We start from the raw sequence: 24,579 nt of genomic DNA, 5'->3' as shown, positions 1-24,579 counted from the left end.
CAAAAGTCCTGTGTGAAGAAAATGTTGCATTGTCAACCTGCTCTGTAGTGCCTGATCCACTGCTGACGTCTAACATTCTCCATTCAGTAGTTTCCCCGATGTGTACATTGTGATGGCATTCAAAAGACAGCAGCTTGGGGGAAACCGTTTTCTAAACGAATTTCTGCAATTTTCTTGAAATTTTCCGGGTGGCGCTATGCTTACTAAGCTTCCATCATGGGCATGTTGGCCCAGTGGTTAGAGCGCTGGATTTCCCCTTCACATGTTTGTGAGGTCCTTGGTTCAAATCCTGGCAGTGCTTGTTAGGTTTAGGATGGAGTTTTTTCCCCCCGACTTCAGGTGCATGCATATTCAAAAGATCAAATCTGCACAAGAAAGACCCCAAAATCCACAAACACATGAACACGCAAATGAAAACTGTGTATGGCTGCCAAACAGACGTTCAAAATGGTCTTGCAAATAAAAGCCCACATGCAAAGGGGGGTGAATGAAAACACTGTTGGCCACGGACAATGGAGAACTGTACACCCAACCACCCTCTCAGTCAGCATGTTCCTGAAGAACTGGGGAGACCTTCGTTCTGCTGCAGATGGTCAGGAAGAGACAGAAGTTTCCCTTTGTAAACTTCATTAAGAGACACACGAGAGGCCAGCTCATACAACAGTAATGCAGTTGACACAATTGTCCCTGCCCATTAGTTGATCTGTGTTGGTAATATCATTCCACCCATGACAAAAAACGAGAGATAAATCGTTGGTTTAAAACAATGCAACTGCCAATTTGGAAAGACTCGATACCATTTGAGCAAAAAAATGAGACGATTTCCTTAAAATGGTGGCATTCTAGATGGATATTACAACAGCTGAACCACTTTTGATGATTTCAAACCGGTTATAAATCATGGTACCACAAATAGCATTAGTTTTTATTTTTACATCATGCACACTCACTCACACCTACACCCACTACTATATACACTCTCACATATTCAAACTATAATTTCTGAACGTTGGAGGGGCAGAGATGGGGATTGGGATCCCGCTGGATTTGGTGCTTAGAAGACAAAAAAAAAAAAAAAAAAAAAAAAAAAAAAACCTAGACATTTTCATTCAAGATTATCGACTAAAACAAGTTAAAAAGCATACCTACCCCAGCCCTTGATCACAGTTTTCCTTATGATTTTTATGTTATCTTTATCTCCCCATCCGTAATCTATCATTCACACAGTTCAGTCACACTTACCATGCACACTTCACACCTGACTGGCAAAATACCGTAGCAATTACAGGTAGAAGAAGAATTAAAAACTACAAAACCCAAAGGAAGCAGCCAACAAAGGCTACAGGTAACAATTATACACAAACTGCCGCAGTAATAAATGCAGGACAGGAAACACACTGAAGAGAGTGCAATGACAAACACACTGCACACTTCACAAACTGAATTTGTAATCATAAAAACTCAAAACAACACTGAGAAAAATTGGGTAAATGCTAATGATAAATTGTACATTTTTTTTCCCCCAAGAAACCTCTTCAAACCAGTCACATCCAGAAAAAATACTAAAATGCAGGGTCTGCTTTTCAATTGTAACCTATGGTGGTCTAAGTATTTACATCACTGTTTGATTTGTAAAGATGATAAAACATGCCTGTGTCAATCTCTCATTCTGCATGTTCTTACACAATTTCTCAGTTTTTAGGAACACACATTTTTCAAACAGCTTCTTCAAAAGTTTTCATCAAGGGGAAATGCACCCCACAGTTATTCATTTTTAGGTTGATCTTATCTGCTGCTGTATTTTTTTTTTTTTTCTTTCTTCAAAATTCACATTTAAAAAAAAACCCATTACAAACACTACTATAATCTTTCTTGCTGCTGTGAAAAAAACCTGCAGAATGTGTGCATGCATCAATGCAACATCTGCCCTTACATGCAGTCACACAAAGACAGACCCTGTGCTCCAATGTCAAATGAACTTTGTCCATTCCCTATTCTTTGTGCACACCTCAACAGATTAAAATCAACATCCTTCCTTAAAAAAAAAAAAAAAAATCTAAGGTGTTGGAAGGATTTACAAGTGGTAAAATGTAAAACAAAACTAAAACATGAACACCGTTATCACCAAACATGAATTCTGAAATAGATCTCCCTGTTTCTACACCTCATCACCCCCTCCTCCCCCCTTCCTCACCCACCCATTATCACTCTCCCCCACCTCCATTCTGTTTCATCACCCCACCCACCCACCCCACTTCGCCCCACACAGGCCCAAGGTGAACACATGACGTGTTGGAAGCTTCAGAGATGAACATCAAAATCCCATCATGAAAAAAAAGTTGGTTTTTTTTTTCATTCTGAACGCTGTCAGTGCACGCTGACGCAGCAATGTACCCTGACCAGCGTTCAGAGCTAAACATGAAGGTGAATTCCCAGCACAGATGTTCAAATCTGAATGAAGAAGTAGGCCACGTCTCAGGCATCAGGACAGTCTGAAGTTTTGTCATCTGTCTGTCTGTGTCTACAACATACAAAACTAATAAAATCAAATACAACATCATAATATGAAGATAAGACAGTCTCAAGTTTGTGATCTGTCTGTCTGTCTGTGTTTACAACATGTGAAACTAATAAAATCAAATACAGTATCAAAACAATTTTTAAAATGAAGATAAGACAGTCTGAAGTTCGTAATCTGTCTGTCTTGTCTGTCTGTGTCTATAACATATAAAACCTAATAAAATTAAATACAATATTAAAACATGAAGATAACTGTATAAGGGAATCTCAACTCTGACCGAATGCCACTGAATTATCTTTCCTTCCCCAAACATTCTTTATTCAGTTTTTCAATTACTTTATATTGATTACATATGTTGTTGTTTTTTACAAAATACATACACATTGTGCGAAGACCACTGGCTTTTGCAGTGAAGGAAAACTACCATCCCCCCATGCCTCCTTCCCCTCACAGCCCCCCCCCCACCCCACCCCCCCACCCCCCCCAAAAAAAAAAACACAGAAGAAAACCTGAAGACTTGTTCTGTTCTTTCTAAGAAAAAAATATATATATATATTTTTTTTTAAACCTACAAGAACAGCAGTTCTAACAACTGACAATGCTGATGCCTGAGATACAATGAATAAGGTGCTTCCCCCCCCCCCACCCCCCCCCCCACACTCACCTTCCCCTTCCCCCATCCCCCCCCACACACACCTGCCTCCCAGAACAAGCACTGCTAACCACAGACAAGTTTTGTGTCCACACCAAAAGACCCAATGTACAATCCACAAATGACCAGCCACCACCAAGCCCTAAGGCTGCCGAATCAAATGAAGTGGAGGGAGGGAGATAACGAAAAGACCAAGCAACACAGTCCAGAACAACACACATGGAAAGAAAAGGCCTAACAACACAGTCCAGAACAACACACATGGAAAGAAAAGGCCGAACAACACAGTCCAGAACAACACACATGGAAAGCAACACAGTCCAGAACAACACACATGGAAAGAAAAGGCCAAGCAACACAGTCCAGAACAACACACATGGAAAGCAACACAGTCCAGAACAAAACACATGGAAAGAAAAGGCCAAGCAACACAGTCCAGAACAACACACATGGAAAGCAACACAGTCCAGAACAACACACATGGAAAGCAACACAGTCCAGAACAACACACATGGAAAGCAACACAGTCCAGAACAACACACATGGAAAGCAGACAACACACATGGAAAGAAAAGGCCAAGCAACACAGTCCAGAACAACACACATGGAAAGCAAACACAGTCCAGAACAACACACATGGAAAGCAACACAGTCCAGAACAACACACATGGAAAGCAACACAGTCCAGAACAACACACATGGAAACTGAAAAATTCCACATGTAGACTTTTTAGAACAAAAAAACAACAACAAAAACAAAACACAAAAACAAAAAAAAAAGAAGAAAATATTCAGGTATAAAACTTTATTACAAATCAAAACCACAAACTGGAAAACAAAGACAAAAACAAACGACACAAAACAAACCAAACCCAAAGAAATAAGTGAATAAATAAATAAAAACAGTGTTGAAAGCAAAGGGCAGCTGTACTGTATAAGCCAACAGACACGCATCAAGATGGACACTCTACATGCTGATATCATGACAGTCACAAGCTGACATCTTCAGATAACATCAGCCGACATCTGATATGATTTAAAGACAAAGATAACAGAAGCCAGAAATCAATGCAATGAAGGAAGACAACAATCACAACATTCCTTCAACAAAAAGAACCTCATGAATTCATGAGTACTGTTCACATGGACACAGCCCCTACCACCAAACCAACCAAAATAATATGAATATAGAATGACAAGTCAAAGGCAGACAAAAACCAAGAAGAGGAAAGACATAAACAAGATATATAAAACGGTTTTGACACACAGATATTGTCACGTTCCTCAGATCCAAGGATCACTGTGAAGAATGTCCTCAGATCCAAGGATCACTGTGAAGAATGTCCTCAGTGACAACACCTCTGGTGGCTGCGCCACACACACACTACAGGCAAGACAGAAGCTGAAGGTATAAGTACAACACACACACACACAAGAAAAATGAAAGAGGACATGGGAGACCAGGACCTCATTTCTAATGCTGTCTGCACTTTTGAATGGAAGCAGAGACCATGATGAACATTCCACATCAAAATCAAGGTATGACAAAAAAAAACAACAGAAAAAAAACAACTCCCCTGGACACTGAGACTGTCCTGCACATCTGCAGAATTATGAAGCGTCCTTTTATTCCAACCCCACCTCACTCCCCAATAAAAAAATAATAATAATAAAAAAATGAATGCAAGGTTTGAACATCAAGTACCTGAGGAGCTTACATCAAAACCTCCCATAGTATGGTTTGTTCTTCAAAAAAGTGCATCTTCCTACAAAATGCTAAAAAAATAAATTAAAAAAAAATATAAAAAAATAAAAAAATCAAAATTTCAAGGGATAGATGGAAAAAGAGAGGAAACAAAACATATAATTGTCTAATTTTCGGGGTTAAAATGATAACCTTTTACCTATTCAATCTAACACACAAATGAATTTCCTCTTCCGAGTCACAAGACTCTTTCTTCAACTTTTTGGCCATCTTAGACAACTTTATTCGACTAGACAATTGTCGACTTTAACTGACATCAAGGGGTCATGTTAAACAGACGGTTTTCATGTTGGAACACAGCTTGACAGCCGCAGTCAACTTTCCCGTGCAACAGGGAACTGACTAACCTTCCCCCCCTTGACCCAGTTTGAAGTGAACAAGTCCACCGCGTTGTTTTGACACGAACCGAACTGCGCAACTGAGAGTGTAGAGTTTAAAATATTTGGTGCTGGGGAGCGTTTTTCACACAAAAACTTTGTATTTGTATTTCTTTTTATCACAGCAGATTTCTCTGTGTGAAATTCGGGCTGCTCTCCCCAGGGAGAGTGCGTCGCTATAATACAGTGCCACCCATTTTTTTGTATTTTTTCCTGCGTGCAGTTTCATTTGTTTTCCCTATCAAAGTGGATTTTTCTATAGAATTTTGCCAGGAACAACCCTTTTGTTGCCGTGGGTTCTTTTACGTGCACTAAGTGCATGCTGCACACGGGACCTCGGTTTATTGTCTCATCCGAATGACGAGCGTCCAGACCACCACTCAAGGTCTAGTGGAGGGGGAGAAAATATCAGCGGCCGAGCCGTGATTCGAACCAGGCACGCTCAGATTTTCTCGCTTCCTAGGCGGACGTGTTACCTCCAGGCCATCACTCCATTGGTGGCAAAAGAAGTGAAAATATCTATACAGATTAAAGTAAGACAAAATACCACAGACATGAATAAATAATATCCCACAGTCATGGGAGTCCAGAAATGAACACAATGTTCTGAGTAATCGAAGAAAATCATCTACCAAATCATGTGTTCAGATCTGAAAGCATTCCGTTGTTGTCAATGAAATCAGTGTACACGGATGTAAACACTACGACAAAGACCCTCCCACCCCCTCCCCTCCCCAATGCCTTTCCCCCTGCCCTTCCCACACTGAGTGTTCACATCCGTTCACAGAGATTAGAAAAGTATTCCCAGGGAAGTGTTCAGATGTGAACATAAAACACATTTGCAGTGTTCAGAAACCCATTTTAACCAAATTTTTTTTTTTTAAAGCTCTTCAGGCCTGTGTTCACATCTGCTCACATCCGCATTCTCCTGTATGAACTATCAGTAGAGTGAACTGTCTTCCAGCTCACAGATTTTTTTTTAATGGAGCCGTATTTTCCCTTTCATGCACTGCCCTGCTTTGTGATACCATCAGAATTCTATTTATTATCTATCATTTAAAAGTCTGGAGTTACATCTCTTTCTACAGATACACTGCTCTGCTTTGTGATGCCATTAGAATTTCAGTTATTTAGATATTTATTCATTTACTTATTTATCTACTTATCAAAAACTAATACCAGCATTTCCGCTATACATACACTGCCTTGCTTTGTGACACCATCACTTTTTTTTTCTTTCTTTCTTTTTTTTAATAAGGAAATAGCAATGAAGGTGGTGTAAAGTTAAAACAAAACTTTTTAATAAAAAATGAGGGGTATGGATCAAAACTTGGCTGGGCCCCGCACTGACCTTGGGGCATGAATGCCACACACCGCTCATGAAACATGCATGCACATGCGCACACATCAACAGAGAAGGGAAAAGTGCAAGATGTAATTTTAAAAGCCTGGCTTTTCACCGCAGTGCAAAAATGTATCATCCCTCCAGTGCAAAATATATCCATCTGCATTTTGCAAGTGCAAGATATATAATTCTGCATTTACAAGTGCAAAAAAATTTCTGCATGCAGTAAAAGACTTTTTTTCTCCTTTAAAATAATTAAACCACAGCATTTCTTTTTAATTTCCACTGCATGAGAGTTTCCCCTACTAAAATTACAGAGACACAGCTGATCACGATTTTGGACTTAAAAAAAAAGAAAGAAGAAAAAACAAAGACTCCATCAGCGCTTCAATGCGTTCTGCTGTCTGCCGATGTCAATGGTAAGCTGGTTGACAACCGATTCACTCACAGCTGAGGGTTCACAAGGAGGTCAGAGGGTGAAGTTCAAACCTGGTCACCAGCTCCGTTCAGTTGATGAGGAAGGGCGGTCACTCCTATTTCTGCCTTGTGGGAGCTCCTGTGTGAACACACAAACTGCATATTCAAGGATCTAGGATTCAGATCTTCACACGACAAGCAAAGCAGCAAAGTGGTAAAAGCATTGGACTTTCAATCTTTGGATCCTGGGTTCAAATCCAATCAAGGCGTCTGGTGGTAGGCTCTCATCTTCCAGGTCAACAGATGTGCAGACTTGCCAGTGCCTGAACCCCCTTTGTGTGTAAATGCATGCGTATGCTCATGTATTTGTATTTGTATTTCTTTTTATCACAACAGATTTCTCTGTGTGAAATTCGGGCTGCTCTCCCCAGGGAGCGCGTGTTGCTACACTACAGCGCCACCCATTTTTTTTGTATTTTTTCCTGCATGCAGTTTTATTTGTTTTTCCTATTGATGTGGATTTTTCTACAGAATTTTGCCAGGAACAACCCTTTTGTTGCCATGGGTTCTTTTACGTGCGCTAAGTGCATGCTGCACACGGGACCTCTGTTTATCGTCTCATCTGAATGACTAGCATCCAGAACACCACCCAAGGTCTAGTGGAGGGGGAGAAAATATCGGCAGCTGAACCGTGATTCGAACCAGCGCGCTCAGATTCTCTCGCTTCCTAGGCGGACGCGTTAGGCCATCACTCCACTAAAAAGTCTTTTACTCCATGTGCAGGTTCAAGTTCGCCACAATCCACATCAGTGTTTGGTGGCTTGTGAAAGCAAGAACATGCCCAGCACGCACACCTATGAAAAAGACTGAGAGTGGCTGCCTACACTCGCATGTTTGAAATTACCTACTTTATCGTTATCCCACCTTTGAGCTGTTCGATCTGTATGCTCATGTCACTTAATAATAACTTGGCCAGCACTTCTACCTTATACATGACAGTGGATTGGCGTGTGGTTTTAACTGCTCTCAATTCCCAACTCCATTGCAATATGTGTGGTCCCAGTCCCTTGCCCTTGGGGTTAGATCACCGGCAAGCATTTTGTATGATTTGTCTGCATATGATTCATCTCCTTTTCCAATCAATCACAAGAGAAAATACTGAATGAGACTGATTATAAAAGTTATTAAAGTATGCTTACAGTACAGGCTTTGATAAAGAGGAACGTACACTCCAATAAAAACTTCTCTGCCCAAGCATAAACATACTTCAGTAAACTTTGGAAGCAGGGGAGGAAGTTATCAAGGAAATACATACAGGGGTGTGTGTGTGTGTGTGTGTGTGTGTGTGTGTGTGTGTGTGTGTGTGTGTGTGTGTGTTGTGTGTGTGTTGTGTGTGTGTGTGTGTGTGTGTGTGTGTGTGTATGTGTGTGTGTGTGTGTGTGTGAGAGAGAGAGAGAGAGAGAGAGAGAGAGAGAGAGAAAGCGAGAGAGAGAGAGAGAGAGAGAGAGAGAGAGAGCATGTGTGTGTGTGTGTGTGAGAGCATGTGTGTGTGTGCGAGTGCGTGCATATGCTTGCATGTGTGCACACGCTTGTGTGTGTGTATGTGTGTGTGTATGTATGTGTGCATATGTGTATGTGTGCATGTGAGAGAGAGAGAGAGAGAGTGCGGGCATGCGCATGTGTGTGGGGTGATGAGAGAGAGAGAGAGAAAGTACTGACGCATCTCCAGCAGAGGAGTGGAAGTTGGTGGCTAAGGACAGCAGGTTCTGAATGGTGGAGAGAGCAGCGGCATCCCGGGAAGTCTCCCGCGTGGGACCTGTGCCGTGGTACACCTGGGGTGGATGGGTCGACAGCGTCACCCGTGTTAAATACTCCGCGCCACTGTTGCTCTGAAAATGTGCAACAAAACTCCAGCTCAGTGAAAGCGGTGCATGTTTGCGACTGGTCGCAATACTTTGTATGTGTCAACACTGAATGTTTTGTGACTGGTCGCAATACTTGGTATGTGTCAACACTGAATGTTTTGTGACAGGAAGCAATACTTGGTATGTGTCAACACTGAATGTTTTGCGCAATACTTTGTATGTGTCAACACTGAATGTTTTGCGACTGGTCGCAATACTCTGTATGTGGAAATATAGCAAATGAGCACTTACATAGGTACGAGGACGGACACAATAGCTGAGCAGTTAGAGTGCCGACTCTCCTGTCAGGGTTACAATTAGATTCTTAAATGTCAGAACTCATGCTATCCATGAAGTATCAAAAAGAGTGACTATCAATTTTAAGAAGCCTGATAGTGTGTTTGACAACAGATACTTAGACAGAGACAGAGAATGGAATCCGAAACAGAAATTTACAAATTCACTTTACAATTTTCCAAAATAAACATTCTGATGGATAGTTGCAATGAACCATGGAACAAAACAAAATTACCAGTCTCTCCAAACAATGTCATCCCTTGAGGAAGTCTGTCTTTAATCAAACCAAGTATCTGTTTAATGAAGTGAGTTTGGGCAACCCATCAACATTCTATATTACCTGGTCATATCCACACAACACCATTCTCACTGCAAACCTGATCATGTTTAAAAAAAAATTTCACTCTGTCTCCAAAACTGATCACTTCCTGTGTGTATGAAGATCACATACATACGTTAACAATCCTGTAATCCATGTCAGCATTCGGTGGGTTATGGAAACAAGAACATACCAAGCATGCATGCACACCCTCGAAAACGGAGTATGGCTGCCTACAAGACAGGGTAAATAAACAAAATGGTCATACAAGTAAAATGTTATATGTCTGTATTAGTATGTGTGTGTAACTGTAACCTGATTGAATGACACAGGAAACGAATGATGAGCACCCAATGCCAACTGTCAGTCGGCTAAACCCAGGTAGGCAGCCTGTTGTACAAATGCTTCCGTGTTTGTAAAGTGCTTAGAGCTTTGTATTCGAATGAGGACAGGCACTATACAAGTATCCATATCATCATCATCATCATTTCTGTCACTTCACAATCAAGGTGTGAAGACTGTGGCAACGCCAGCAGCGGCACAGTTCAGGTGTAAAGACATGAGGCTTACCTTTGTGAATTCTTCAAACTTCATGGGGATGTTCATGAACTCTGCCAGAGCCATTGCCTGCTTCTCGGCCTGGGGTCCTGCCTTTGACAGCACAGACGACACAGACTCCGCTGTCCCTGCACACACAAACGCATCCTGTCAACGCCCACTGAGAACACACAAACCCATACCTTGTCAAGATCTGCTGGAAGTACGGTTGCAGTGAACAAGCTATCACAGAAAAGTAACAACCTTCCTGAAACACAGGGATGAGTGAGTAATACAGTGTTCATGCATTACCACACACAAGTTGAGACAGAGACACTGTCCCAAACTGGTATTAGTTGTGCTGCATTAGCTTTGATTTTGCTCCCTTTTTTAAATTTTTTAAAATAATTTTGTTGCAGCTGTAATGACAGCTTTACTTCTTCTTCTTCTGCGTTCACTCATATGCACACGAGTGGGCTTTTAAATGTATTACCCCGCCATGTAGGCAGCCATACTCTGTTTTCGGGGGTGTGCATGCTGGGTATGTTCTTGTTTCCATAACCCACCGAACGCTGACATGGATTACAGGATCTTTAAAGTGCGTATCTGATCTTCTGCTTGCATATATACACGAAGGGGGTTCAGGCACTAGCAGGTCTGCACATATGTTGACCTGGGAGATCGTAAAAATCTCCACTCTTTACCCACCAGGCGCCGTCACCATGATTCGAACCCAGGTCCCTCAGATTGACAGTCCAACGCTTTAACCACTCGGCTATTGCGCCCGTCTGACAGCTTTACTGATTTAATAGTGTTCATGCAATACAACACATGTACCCCTAAAAAAAAAAAAAAAAAAAAAGAGTTTGACTGCCTGCATGGCAGGGGTAAAAATTATTGTACACGTAAAAGCCCACTATGTTTATCAGTGAACGTGCGAATCGCAACCCATGAACAAAGAAGAAGACTATACATGTGCAACTGTTAATTTTCATCACCGAGAATTCCTGAACATGACCCTCTGACAGTTCTCACCTCAATTCTTCAGCAGCCAAGGCTGTAACTTTTTTTTTTTTTTTTTAACATCTGTTATTCAGTTCAAATATAAACAGCGGAAAGCAATCACATTCACTTAGCCTTATTTTGGACATCGGTTAAAAAAAAAACACACATATGAAAAAATAAAAGAACACTTTAATACATACTGGGAGGGTGGGGGTTGGGGTGGGAGGGGAGAATGGGGTTGGGTGTGAAAATACAAATGCATGATTAAAAAAAGCAAAAGAAAAAAATTGGAGCATTCATCTACAAGTGGAACCTGGTAACACCATAACTCCCGTAAATGGAGTATGGCTGCCTACATGGCGGAGTAAAAACGGTCATACACGTAAAAGCACACTCGTGTACATACGAGTGAATGTGGGAGTTGCAGCCCACGAACGAAGAAGAAGAAGAAGATAACACCATAAAAGGTCGACATTCAGACTGCAGTTGAAACACACCATTTCCAGAGGGAAATACAATATCAGGCGTCAAGGAGTCAAGAGAAAAAAGAAAATGCAAACAAAAGCAAAAAAACAAAAAACAAACCCATTTCCCTCTTACCTGAGAAGGTGTGTGCAGGTGAGGAAGTCATCAAGCCAGGTACATGTGCGGCACCTGCGTGGTTGAGCCGCAACAGACCTGGTACCACCTGACAGCCAGTGGAGGTGGTGTTGGTGCTGGTGGTGCTGCTCTTCTCTCCACTGTCTGTACAACACAACGTTTTCAATGTTGTTGCTTTTTTTTTTAAAAGAAGGTATCAGAATAGGTCAGACGCTCATCTCTGCCAATTAACTATCTGCGAGGGTCTGTGTCTGAATTCTGGTCTTGCCCTTTCTCCAAAGTTTGACTGGAAAATCAAACTGAGCATCTTGTCATTCACATAAGGTGATAAACTGAAGTTCTATGTGCAGCACACACTTGGCACACTGAAAAAGAACCTATGGCAACAAAATTGCCTCCCTTGGATTGGGCGCTCCGGACAAGGACGGGGGTGCATGAGTATGGGCAAGCGTGTCCCCTAGTGGTCCACCTTCCTCCCTGCACCAGGGGAGGGCATCCCTACGCGCCTCAGTCACCCCTGGATCTGAGACGGTCGAGGCATGCCGCGTTTGGGGGTCGCGTGATCCGATGTCACGGCCGCCACCACGGACGCATTGCACATTGGGCCCAGTCTAACGTGCGGATCCAAAACAAGCTGCTTTTTTTTTCTTTTTTTTTTTTGGTTGTGTTGTTTCCCCAAAGGGATTGTGGCACATTCCATTGGTGCAACTGTGGGTATGGGTAACAGGAATGTCAGACCCCTGCCGGAGTCTGCACTAGATGGGTCACGGTTAAGTATGTGTAATTAAAAGGGTTGTTCTCTGGCAAAATTCTGTAGAAGAAATCCACTCTGGTAGGAAACCAAACATATATGCATGTAGTACTCAAGCCCGGACTAGTGCGCTGGGTTATGCTGCTGGTCAGGCATTTACCAAGCAGATGTGGTGCAGCATATGTGAATTCGTTTGAATGCAGTGACACCTCCTTGAGAAAGTTCAACTGAAACTATGGTTAAAGCGCTGGACTTTCAATCTGAGGGTCCTGGGTTCAAATCTCGGTGCACCTGGTGAGTAAAGGGTGGAGATTTTTACGATCTCCCAGGTCAACATATGTGCAGACCTGCTAGTGCCTGAACCCCCTTCGTGTGTATGCGCACACAGAAGATCAAATACGCACGTTAAAGATCCTGTAATCCATGTCAGCGTTCGGTGGGTTATGGAAACAAGAATATACCCAGCATGCACACCCCCGAAGTATGGCTGCCTACATGGTGGGGTAAATAAGAAAAAAAAAAACGGTCATACACGTAAAATGTTCCGTGTCTGTCTGAGTGTGTATGCGTCTGTATCTGAAATCTGATTGAATGACACAGGAAACGAATGATAAGCGCCAAGTGGCAGCCGTCAGTCGGCTCTACCCAGGTTGGCAGCCTGTGGTGCAAATGTCCCCGAGTATGTAAAGCGCTTAGAGCTTGGTCTCTGACCGAGGATAGGCGCTATACAAGTATCCACATCAATCAAACTATACAACATAAGCAACACGGGAATCGAAGCCACTTCAGTGAGGATACATGCATGCACACAACTTATGGTATGGTTACTCATTTAAGGGAAGGTGGGTGGCGTGGGGAAAACCCGCATTTTTAGTAGGTTAAAACATACAGATCAATGAACAAACAAACAACAACACTGGGATTCTGGATCATGTACTGAGGGGAAAGACTGCAATGAAATTTCCGAGAGAAACCAGAGAAGGAAACAGCAATATATGATGGTGGTGGGGTTGTTTTTTTTATTCTTTTTTTTTTTCAAATACATACTTTTCCCTGTCAGTCTAGTCAAATATTTTGATGTTCCAAATGCCGACCCAGCCAAAGATCCAAGTGTAAACAAAATCATAACAAGACCCAGCCAGGGATCTGATCCGAATCAAATTCATGTCAAGTTTCTAGGGTTGTAAACAGTTTGTGGAATTAAAGAAGCACTGAGCCACCTGCATAACCAGGTTTTCAAGCAGAACACATTCATGGATTTGAAGCAGATTTGAATAATTCATTTAGGAAAAACACAGAGTACATCATGAATCATCCAAATGATTTTATGCAATGACCACTAAATCTTATTCTCAACTGGAAACAGTTAAACGTTAAAAGTTTCAACTTCAAGTATTTAAAAAAATGGGCAGTTGGATAAGAAACATAAGAAATCAAACAGAAAGAGACAGTGGCAGACAGACAGACATTCAGACAAGTATCCACTGTTTACCTCCACCAGATTTCCCAGTGTCCACAAATGTCACTTTTTTGTCTGAACTGCTGCCACCCTGAAAAACAATAGCAACAACAAAATCAACCCAGTCTCTCACGACACCAACAGTTAGAAAGGAAATTTTCATCCACACTGCACAAGGCTTTATGTTGAATGTAGTCTTTCATGCATGCACAAGGTGCAAGAACTTGTATGTATGTAAATGAGTCTAAAATCCTTTTGTATAATTTGTCTCTGTTTATGATTTCCAATTCATGTTTTAAGTATCACCCCCCCCCCCACCAATTTTCCCTATGGCCTCAGAACACTTGGTAATAGACATATTCTATTCTATCCTATTTCTCAAAAACAGACTGTTAATTCAGTGATACTGCATACTGGTGACTCTTCCTCCCCCAACTCCCCTTCAAGTATTCAGCAGAGATAGTGACCCCCCCAGGCCCCCACACCCTCTCAAGTACACACAATAATCTGTGAGCAATGACGCCCTGACCCCTCCTCAGTACACACAATGCTTGTGAGAAGTAACACCCCTACCCCTCCCCAGTACACACAATGTTTGTGAGAAGTGGCACCCCTACCCCTCCCCAGTACACACAATGTTTGAGTGACACCCCTACCCTGCCCCAAGTACCCACAACAATTGGGTTCCAATGTGAGAAGTGACACCCCTACCCCGCCCCAAAGTACACACAATAATCAGTTTGTGAGAAGTGACACCCCTACCCCTCCCCAGTACACACAATGTTTGTGAGAAGTGACACCCCTACCCCTCCCCAGTACACACAATGTTTGTGAGAAGTGACACCCCTACCCCTCCCCAGTACACACAATGTTTGTGAGAAGTGACACCCCTACCCCTCCCCAGTACACACAATAATAGTTTGTGAGAAGTGACACCCCTACCCCTCCCCAGTACACACAATGTTTGTGAGAAGTGACACCCCAACCCCGTCCCAAAGTACACACAATGTTTGTGAGAAGTGACACCCCAACCCCTCCCCAGTACACACAATGTTTGTGAGAAGTAACACCCCTACCCCTCCCCCAAAGTACACACAATGTTTGTGAGAAGTGACACCCCTACCCTGCCCAAAGTACACACAATGCTTGTGAGAAGTAACACCCCTACCCTGCCCAAAGTACACACAATGCTTGTGAGAAGTGACACCCCTACCCTGCCCAAAGTACACACAATGTTTGTGAGAAGTAACACCCCTACCCCTGCCCCAGTACACACAGTGTTTGTGAGAAGTGACACCCCTACCCTGCCCAAAGTACACACAATGCTTGTGAGAAGTGACACCCCTACCCTGCCCAAAGTACACACAATGTTTGTGAGAAGTGACACCCCTACCCCTCCCCAGTACACACAATGTTTGTGAGAAGTGACACCCCTACCCCTCCCCAGTACACACAATGTTTGTGAGAAGTGGCACCCCTACCCTGCCCAAAGTACACACAATGTTTGTGAGAAGTGACACCCCTACCCTCCCCCAAAGTACACACAATGTTTGTGAGAAGTGACACCCCTACCCCTCCCCAGTACACACAATGTTTGTGAGAAGTGACACCCCTACCCCTCCCCAGTACACACAATGTTTGTGAGAAGTGACACCCCTACCCCACCCCAGTACACGCAATAGTGTTTGTGAGAAGTGACACCCCTACCCCTCCCCAGTACACGCAATAATCAGTTTGTGAGCAGTGATCCATCCCCCCCCCCCTACCCCCCACTCCCTCTTTCAAAGTACACCATGTACACACAATAATCAATCTGTGAGCAGGACTAATGATATTCCCCAAAAGCCCCCCACCCCCACCCCACCCTCCCCTCCAAAAAAAAACAAAATCCAATAATCCATGAGCAGTAACCATGACTAATGACACCCCACCAACAATGACAGAGAACAGGCTGTGACCTCCACTACCCTCTGAACACAATGCTGTGCTGATCAGTGATATGGCCCAACAACAATCCCCGCCCTCCACCTCACCTCTGCACAGAGAACAGGACTAACATCCCTTCACCCGAGTCCTCCTTCTCCACGTAGTAAACAAAATCTAGCAACCCCCCTATGCCCCCCCCCCCACCTCAGTTCTTGTGACAAACAAACTACACCCTTCCACTTCCAAACACTATGTCGGAAATTAAACAGGAAAATGTGTCTGAATAAATTCATTACTAAAAAGAAAAGAAAAAAAAAGGGGACCACAACAGCCTGTGTCTCTCTCACATCATGTGTGCACAAAGGTAAGACCTTGTGTGCTTGTAAAATACCTTTGCACTTACTACCTTGTGTGCTTGTTAAAGACCTTTACAGTTACACTCAACACCTTGTGTGTTTCTTAAAGACCTCTACACTTACTTAAAACAAAAACAATAATAATAATAATAGTAATAATGGATGGTTCTGTAACACCTTATCCAGAAAACTGCTCTAGGTACTTCACAGAATACATGATATTATTACTAACTCACTACATCAAAGTTGCATCCACACAGCAAAATGTACCCACCAAACTACACGCACACATAAACACAATGCATACATACATGTATATACACACCCACACACATACATACGTACATTTATACACACATACACTTGTGGTAAACGGTAGTGACAGTTAAAGAAGGCCCAACAACTTACAGCCCCTCCCGTGCGTCCCCTACACACCTCTGAGGACTGTGTGTTCTTGATGGCGGGTTTGGTGGGCTGGGGGGACGGTCGGCTGAAGCCCAGGATCTGCAACATGCTCTCTGCGGCACTGCGCTTGGCCAGCTTCTTGTTGGGGCCCACACCTTCAGACGTGTGCTCCTCTACCTGGCACTGACACACGCAGCATGGATACATTCAATGTCAGGCATGTCTTTTTTCACTTCACAGGGGCAAGTATTGGCTGCATTATTTTTCAATTCGGGACAGAGTGTGTTTAGGCGTGTCTTTTTTCACTTCACAGGGGCAAGTATTGGCTGCATTACTTTTTAATTCAGGACAGAGTGTGTTTAGGCGTGTCTTTTTTCCCTTCACAGGGGCAAGTATTGGCTGCATTATTTTGTAATTCGGGACAGAGTGTGTTGACTGAAGAGGGGTGGAGGGGAACACACAGTAATCATGAACAGTGTGAAAGAAACATGAGCTCCTCTACCTGGCACTGACACACGAAGCATGGATCCATTCAACATCGGGTGTTTTTCACTTCACTGGGGCAAGTGTTGGCTGCATTATTTTGTAATTCGGGATACAGCGTGTTTACTATGAATGAAGAGGGGTGGGGATGAGGTGTGGGTGAAGGGGACACATACTACTCATGAACAGTGTGGAAGAAACATGAGCAAAACCATGAAAAATTTTTTTTTAAGTTTAAAAGAACAACAAACTAGAGGGCTCATCAGTGATTCCTGCTGATTTAAAAACTGCAAGGATAAAACAAACAAACAACAACAAAAAAACAGTAAAAAAATAAATAAATAGATAAACAAAAATAAATAAATAAATGATTAAAAAAAAAAAAAAATAGTGAGAGGGAGGGTGAGAAGGCATACCAGAATTTACACATATAAAGGCCCATCGATCCAAATGATACTTTTGCTCATCATCTGAAACAAGTGTCTGTCGTGCCAAAAGTTGTGTGCAGGAAATAAAAAATTCCATCTAACCAATGCAGCGGAAGTTCAACAGTATTTCACTGTTTAACGATCAAAGTACAGATCAGTATTTCACAGTTTAACGATCAAAATACAGATCTATCAAAATTCTGGTTTCCTTGTCTTCACCACAACTTTCCAGCTTCTATTAATCTTAGCATAATTGCCAAATACATGATAATCACTTCGGACAAGTCCAGTTCTTTTGTCAAATTACGACTGGCAGATCCGACGCATTCTCAAACATAATAAAGACCATGATCAAAGCGTGAAACGTATTCCTTAACTTTAATTTGATGACTTTCTACAGGGGTTAACTGTTGTTCAAGCTTTTCTGTCAATTTTCATTGCTGAACGCGGTTGTTCTGTCGCATTCTCACCTGCATGACAAACTCCCTGCGTCGAGGCAAGCCCTTCTCGGCCACCAGATTGTAGACTGGCTCCTTCTTCTTCTGGGCCTGCATGATCTGAATGAGGCGACTGATGGGGTTCACCCCCACACCGTAACTTGGGTCTGCTTTCTGAACCTGCAAAAACCCAGCCGCTGATGGTATTGACTGTCATGTGTTGTGCGTGTGGAGTGCAAGCATGTGGGATATCTGCATCAGAAGATGCAGTCTAGAAAGAAACTTGTGTTGTTTTTTTTAAGTAGGGCAGGAATAGTCTTCTCACAACAGGCACTATTTTTCTCTGATTCTGTTTACATATATAGAAGAAAGTTTCCTCAATCAGAATTGAAAGTTTAAACTTTATGGTATATTTTGGATGGTTTCTCACCATCTTTCTCATCCTAACTGATGCTGGAAAGTCTTGGGTTGGACAGACTTTGGGTGAAGTTACTGGTGCCTGACTGCAGTTTTGTAATAGACTGTCAAAAACTGGAGTGGTTAAAACTTAGCCCCAGCCAGGATAGTGGCATGGAACCCCCTCTGATTTATCACAGTCTGTGGCAGCATCATGGTCAGGTGCCTGTGGACAGGCAACTTTAATAATGCTGCTGTAAACTCTGCCCACCCAGAGCCTGTCCAACAAGACCTTCCTCGTCAGTTTTGCTGAGAAAGGTGGGGACAAACCATCAGAAGTAAATTCAAACAATCAATTTTGAGGAAGGAAACTTTCTTCAAAACCTTTGATATCTACACACATGATACACACACAAACATATTTTTTTCTTTCAGATTCTTTTCTTTAAAAAAGAAAAAAAAAAGTAAAGAAAGAAGAATGGAACATCCTGATCTCTTTTTTCGTTTTTCCTCCCATCACACTGAAATAATATTTTTACAATTTTTCCCTTTTCTTGCCAGCATTAATGCTTGTTACAACTAAAGTATACATGTCTCAACCATGTTTGCATCTGGTATATGTCATTTTGTTTTAAAATGATCATGAATGTGGGATAGCGAAGTGATAACAAGTATCAGTTGTTGGCTTAAAAAAAAGTGGCGTGCATGCATACGAATTAGTATTGTTTTGCATTCCAAAATTATTATTTCAAAAGAAAAGAATCTTTCTTCTGATAATATCCAGACTTTCAACACAAACAATTAAAAATATACACAACTAGGTACTTTGTACAAAACTTTTTTTTTTTAAGTTCAAACCATTCTAGGTGGATAACCATGAGTGACAAATACCTTGATTATATTTCTGTTCTTCTTCTTGTTCGAGTTTGGCTTTATTTTGGACTTCACTACCACAGGAACGTTTGGCAGTTTCTTCAGCTCCTCAAGCATGAGTTCTGCGGCTCTTTTCTTCGACAGTTTCTTGGAGTTGCCTTCAGCCTCTGTGGTCAGGTCGCCCACAGTGCACTTGGTGACAAAGTTCTTCATGTGAGGAGGGCCAGATTCTCGCACCACCTGAACAACATACCACAGGTCAGTAGCCCGACTCAAACACCACCTGAACAACACGATAAATCAGTAGCTTGACTCTCATACCAGCTGAACAACATATGACAGATCAGTAGCCTGATTCACACCACGTGAACAACATATGACAGTAGCCTGATGCTTGGAACACCTGAACAACATACAATAGACAATAGATCAGTAGCCTGACGCTTGGAACACCTAACGACATACGATAGATCAGTAGCCTGACTCACACCACCTGAACAGCATACAATAGATCAGTAGCCTGACTCACACCACCTGAACAACATACAATAGATCAGTAACCTGACTCACACCACCTGACAACATATAATAGATCAGTATCCTGACTCACACCACCTGAACAACATACAATAGATCAGTAGCCTGACTCACACCACCTGAACAACATACAATTGATCAGTAACCTGACTCACACCACCTGACAACATATAATAGATCAGTAGCCTGACTCACACCACCTGAACAACATACAATAGATCAGTAGCCTGACTCACACCACCTGAACAACATACAATAGATCAGTAACCTGACTCACACCACCTGACAACATATAATAGATCAGTAGCCTGACTCTCACATCACCTAAGGAAGAACACATCAGAGTCTGAGGATTTTGTGTTCAGTCTGAATCATGCGATTTGTTCCCAGAGTAAAGAAAAACAAAGAAGCACAAGGACCGTGTAGTGTTATGGGAACTTCAGTATATATGGGGTTAAACCCAACAATTTTTCAAATGCTGCAATATTTGACAGTCACTTTTAGCACAATACATGCCAACCTTAAAAGTTCTGGTCATTTTAAGTAATAAACAAGTCAGAAGTGTGGCACTGTTCACACTTATTCAAATACAGACAACTTCTATGGCAGGTTTGCTTAGCAGTTCTGCTTGCAATAGAGACAAAGATTTTGTTCATCTTCACCTTTTACTTTCCAGAAAATCCTGAAATCTAATGCGACTATTCCTGGGATGACCTAAAACACTACTGAACACACACAGTATTCCAACTTCTTCCTTCGTGGGCTGCAACTCCCACATTCACTTGTATATACACGAGTGGGTTTTTATGTGAATGACAGCTTTTACCCCACCATGTAGGTAAGATAAGACAAGATAAAAAAAAAAAAGAAAGATAAGAAGAACTTTATTATCTCATTAAGAGAAATTACATCAGGTGCAGCAAAACAAACGTAGACAATAACTCAACACAAAACATTAACCATGACTTAATTAAAAAGAAACAATGACATATAAGACATTTATATAAAAAGTATTGTATATATTCACTTAATCATAAAGTTGTAATTAATCACTATTGTAAACACATTGAAATACACGAAGGCTAACACTGCATGTATCATATTGCACATAAATTAAGAATGATTTTATTAGCTCATAAGAGAAATTACACCAGGTGCAGTAGCAAACACAAACATGAGTGCTCACACACACACACACACACACACACACACACACACACACACACTCACTCACTCACACACACACACACACACACACACACACGCACAAAATAATAAAAATGCCTTAACTGAGCAGGAACAGCAAACATATGTTTAAGTTTTTTCATAAAAAACAACAACTCATTTCCATAACCCATAGAACGCCGACATGGATCACAGGATCTTTAACGTGCGTTTCTGATCTTCTGTTTGTGTATGCACATGAAAGGGATTCGGGCACAAGCAGGTCTGCACATATGTTGACCCAGGAGATTGGAAAAATCTCCACCCTTTACCCGCGAGACGCCGTTACCGAGATTCAAGACCAGGATCCTCAGATATGAAGTACAACACATTAACAACTCGGCTACTGAGCCCACCACAGTATTCCAACAAAACAACACTTAAGTACATGAACAACACACACACATACACAAACAAAAAAAACAAACCCACTTAACATCCAAAGGTACCCACTGCACACCCCAAACACCACTGCTACCACCACCAAAGATACAAACACCAAAAGAACCCCCAACAAATGGCTGTGGCACATCATGACCAGCATACCACTCATGATCTTTAAAGAATCACATCATTCACTGCATCAGGACTTTTCATAAAAATCATTCACAGACTGGAACGCTCATTGCATCAGAATTATTTAAAACGATCCATAGAAGGTCCATGGGGTGACTGCAGAGAATTTATAGAAAGAAACACTTGTATAGCCACTTACGTCAAAAATCACTGGGAGATTTCTTTTCAAAGCTATCTCATGCACCAGGCTAATCTCTGACTTCATGGCATCTGTGAGCAGAAAAAAAAACCAAAAAAACATACACCATAAGTGCACACTCACACTCTGAAGAAAAAAAAATTATTTAAACAAATACTGATAGTCTATTCAAACAGGAAATAAAATACAAAAGAAAACCAAATATCACAGCGTATTGTGCCAGCACTGTTTCTTTGAAATCACAAAGTTTAGGCTCTTCAACTGACTGCCTGTGCAAGAGCAGCAGGTTTTTGTTGAATAATGATTGGCAACCACAGATCACTTCTCAACTTATTTGCTAAAAACACAATTTGCCCAGTGTATCCTTTATCAATATTGGTTAAATTATTTTCATGAGCTTGTGCTGTTTTGTGATATATGCTAGAAAATGCCTCTTTGTTTTGTTACAAATTTTATCAACAAGTAAGCTGCGCCTTTTTTTCCCTTTTTCTTTCTTTTTTTTTTTAAGAAAGAAAAGGAATCTAGGCTGAGGAAAAAAATATCACCTCATAGCATAATTATCATTAAACCAAGTACCTAAAGTTAAGCTTTCAGGAAAGAAAAAAGAAAGAAAATTCATATGTGAACAGAAAAGGCAACATTCCTGTGATCTTGCAAAAGTACACCCCTATCTTTACAATCATAAGCTTGTTGTATATCATCGCTCATCAAGCATGATGAAGCTCAAATTCCAGTAGAGAAAAAAAAAAAAAAGAGAGAGAAAAAACATTTTCATTGCACAGGCGAGACAAAAAATCACCCTCAATTCACACACCTTCAGATTCAAGCTCCTCTTCTGTTTTGGCTTTGGAAGCCTCTGTGAGGATGGGTAGGTTGCGCAGCACTTTGAGGGCCTTGGTGGCAGCGTTGTGACGAGCCTGCTGTCGTGTGGGCCCCTCCCCAATGTACTCTTTCGTGCCCACCTTCAGCATCACATAGAAAGGCCGTGGTGGTCGCCCATAGTGATACCTGTCAGGTGGGTCAAACAAACCAGTAGGTAATGTCCATGCTCAGCATTCTGTGTTTGAAGACCTCCTTCTGAAATTGCAGGCTGCAAACTATCACTTCCTCCTGCACTTGCAGGCTGAAAACCTATCATTTCTTCTCAAACGTCTTTGCATTGTGTGCATGCGTGTGCACACACACATGCATGTAATAATTTTAGTATAGGTGTAAGAGGGTACAAAATACCAAATGAATAATAAATAACACTTAACTGCACCGGTTGGCTCACCTAGGCAACCAAACCGTAATTTGGGATAAGTCTGAGAGAAGTGCATGCTAGGTATTTTTGATCCAGTACATCGTCTCTATCAACTTAAAGACTTCTTGAAAAACTGGTCTTTCTCCAACATACAAACACATCCATGGATACACACACACAGAAACATGGAAAGAGTAAGCGAATGATACATGTGTTTACAGTGCACAATTCCACTGACACAAAATATGATATTTCTTGAAATAAAAAAATGTTTAGAAACCATATGACACACAACATCTTGCTGCCATTAGCATCCAATCCACTGACCTCTGATTGTACATGCCACGGAAATCGATGTTAGGAGGAGTATAGTTCTGATTTCGAGGCTCGATGAGTTTGTATATGGCAGGTTCACCTCGCTTCATGGCCAAAGCATTCAGTTCCACTGTAGGCGTGACGTTACTTGCTGAAACAAAGAGATTTCTTATGTCATTTTTAGTAGGGGCATCTACTTCCATGATAGGTAAAATTATCTCTGAGCTTTGTAAAGTAGTGATTATATGGAAAATATCTGTAACATGCAGGCATAATCATGACAAGAAAATGTCTAAATTCTGAACAAACTCTTTTCTCTTTCAGAAAGATACTCTCACAGGTTGAGGACGTTTTCTGTGAGCTGACGCAGGAGAAAAAAAAGCATTTGTACCTTCATTCAAGTACAGTAGTTGACCATAATATTTTGTAAACATGTCTCAGCATCAGCACTGGCAGCAGGTAAGTTTCTGAGCACTCTTTTCATGATGTTGAACCTCCAACTCCAACCTTTTCTTGGGGGGCTGCATTACCTCATCCCTGTCCCTCAAATCCTACCAGGATAGTTGACATTTTGCTACCGGAAATGCATTCAGACTGTTCACAATGCAAAGTGTGAAACAGTACCATTGTGAAACCAATCTGAGATTAACAAGACAATGTTTCATTTGGATGTGACGTAAACATTTTATCTGATAAGGTATATAACATCCTACACTTATAAGCAAAAATAGCAAAATAACCAGCCTGGTTTGACCAAATTTAAACACTTCTAATCCACAGATATAAAACAGAAATGCCTCCAGCATTTTTAACTTCCCAATGATTTTCTGCCATGTGGTATAATTACAAACAATCTGCTCACAGGAAACACTGCTTCGATTTTCCTTTTGGGATTCTTGTTCAGTTGTGAAAAGCAATGCACTTCAACAAATCCAGTCATCTACACAATTTTTACCATGCATATCCGTCTTGCATGAAGAATCCTATAATGGTAACAATTCTTATGGCATACTTAGAATACCATTACCAACCTCTATCTACAAATTAACAGAATGTCCAATCAGTCCTTTTTTTTTTTTTTTTCAATCACTGGTGGAAGACTTTTTTTTTCTGCTTTCCATTTTTTTTTGTTCTTGCGAATTTGGGTGGGGTGGGGTGGGGGGGTATATGTGTGTGTGTGTGTGTGTGTGTGTGTGTGTGTGTGAATGTTTTATACAGTATTTATCGTGAAAAAAGCAATAAAAAAAAGAAGAAAGCTTCAAGCTCATCTTTAAGAACTTTTATCATTTACT

At 41.5% G+C, this 24,579-nt stretch overlaps 1 protein-coding gene across 4 annotated transcripts in view; it reads right to left on the bottom strand.

Moving 5' to 3' along the window:
- Positions 1 to 2,256: 2,256 nt before the first annotated feature.
- LOC143291077 (double-stranded RNA-binding protein Staufen homolog) overlaps positions 2,257 to 24,579 on the bottom strand; it is a 28,396-nt gene continuing 6,073 nt past the window's right edge. For 2 of the 4 annotated variants that reach the window (XM_076600681.1, XM_076600684.1), the window contains 11 exons: positions 23,300 to 23,438; positions 22,544 to 22,737; positions 21,730 to 21,800; positions 19,272 to 19,493; positions 18,018 to 18,164; positions 16,640 to 16,819; positions 13,983 to 14,040; positions 11,740 to 11,883; positions 10,168 to 10,283; positions 8,797 to 8,966; positions 3,794 to 7,216 (listed from right to left, as the gene is read on the bottom strand). In XM_076600681.1, coding sequence (XP_076456796.1) covers positions 7,144 to 7,216; positions 8,797 to 8,966; positions 10,168 to 10,283; positions 11,740 to 11,883; positions 13,983 to 14,040; positions 16,640 to 16,819; positions 18,018 to 18,164; positions 19,272 to 19,493; positions 21,730 to 21,800; positions 22,544 to 22,737; positions 23,300 to 23,438 — 1,514 coding nt within the window. In that variant the 3' untranslated portion in view covers positions 3,794 to 7,143. Of the gene's footprint in view, positions 2,522 to 3,793; positions 7,217 to 8,796; positions 8,967 to 10,167; positions 10,284 to 11,739; positions 11,884 to 13,982; positions 14,041 to 16,639; positions 16,820 to 18,017; positions 18,165 to 19,271; positions 19,494 to 21,729; positions 21,801 to 22,543; positions 22,738 to 23,299; positions 23,439 to 24,579 lie in introns of those variants that run through there. The other 2 variants (XM_076600682.1, XM_076600683.1) reach the window with 2 other exon arrangements.

This window comes from Babylonia areolata, chromosome 16, assembly GCF_041734735.1.
Source record: "Babylonia areolata isolate BAREFJ2019XMU chromosome 16, ASM4173473v1, whole genome shotgun sequence".
NCBI lineage: Eukaryota > Metazoa > Mollusca > Gastropoda > Neogastropoda > Buccinidae > Babylonia > Babylonia areolata.
This window is presented reverse-complemented; position numbering and strand designations above follow the sequence as displayed.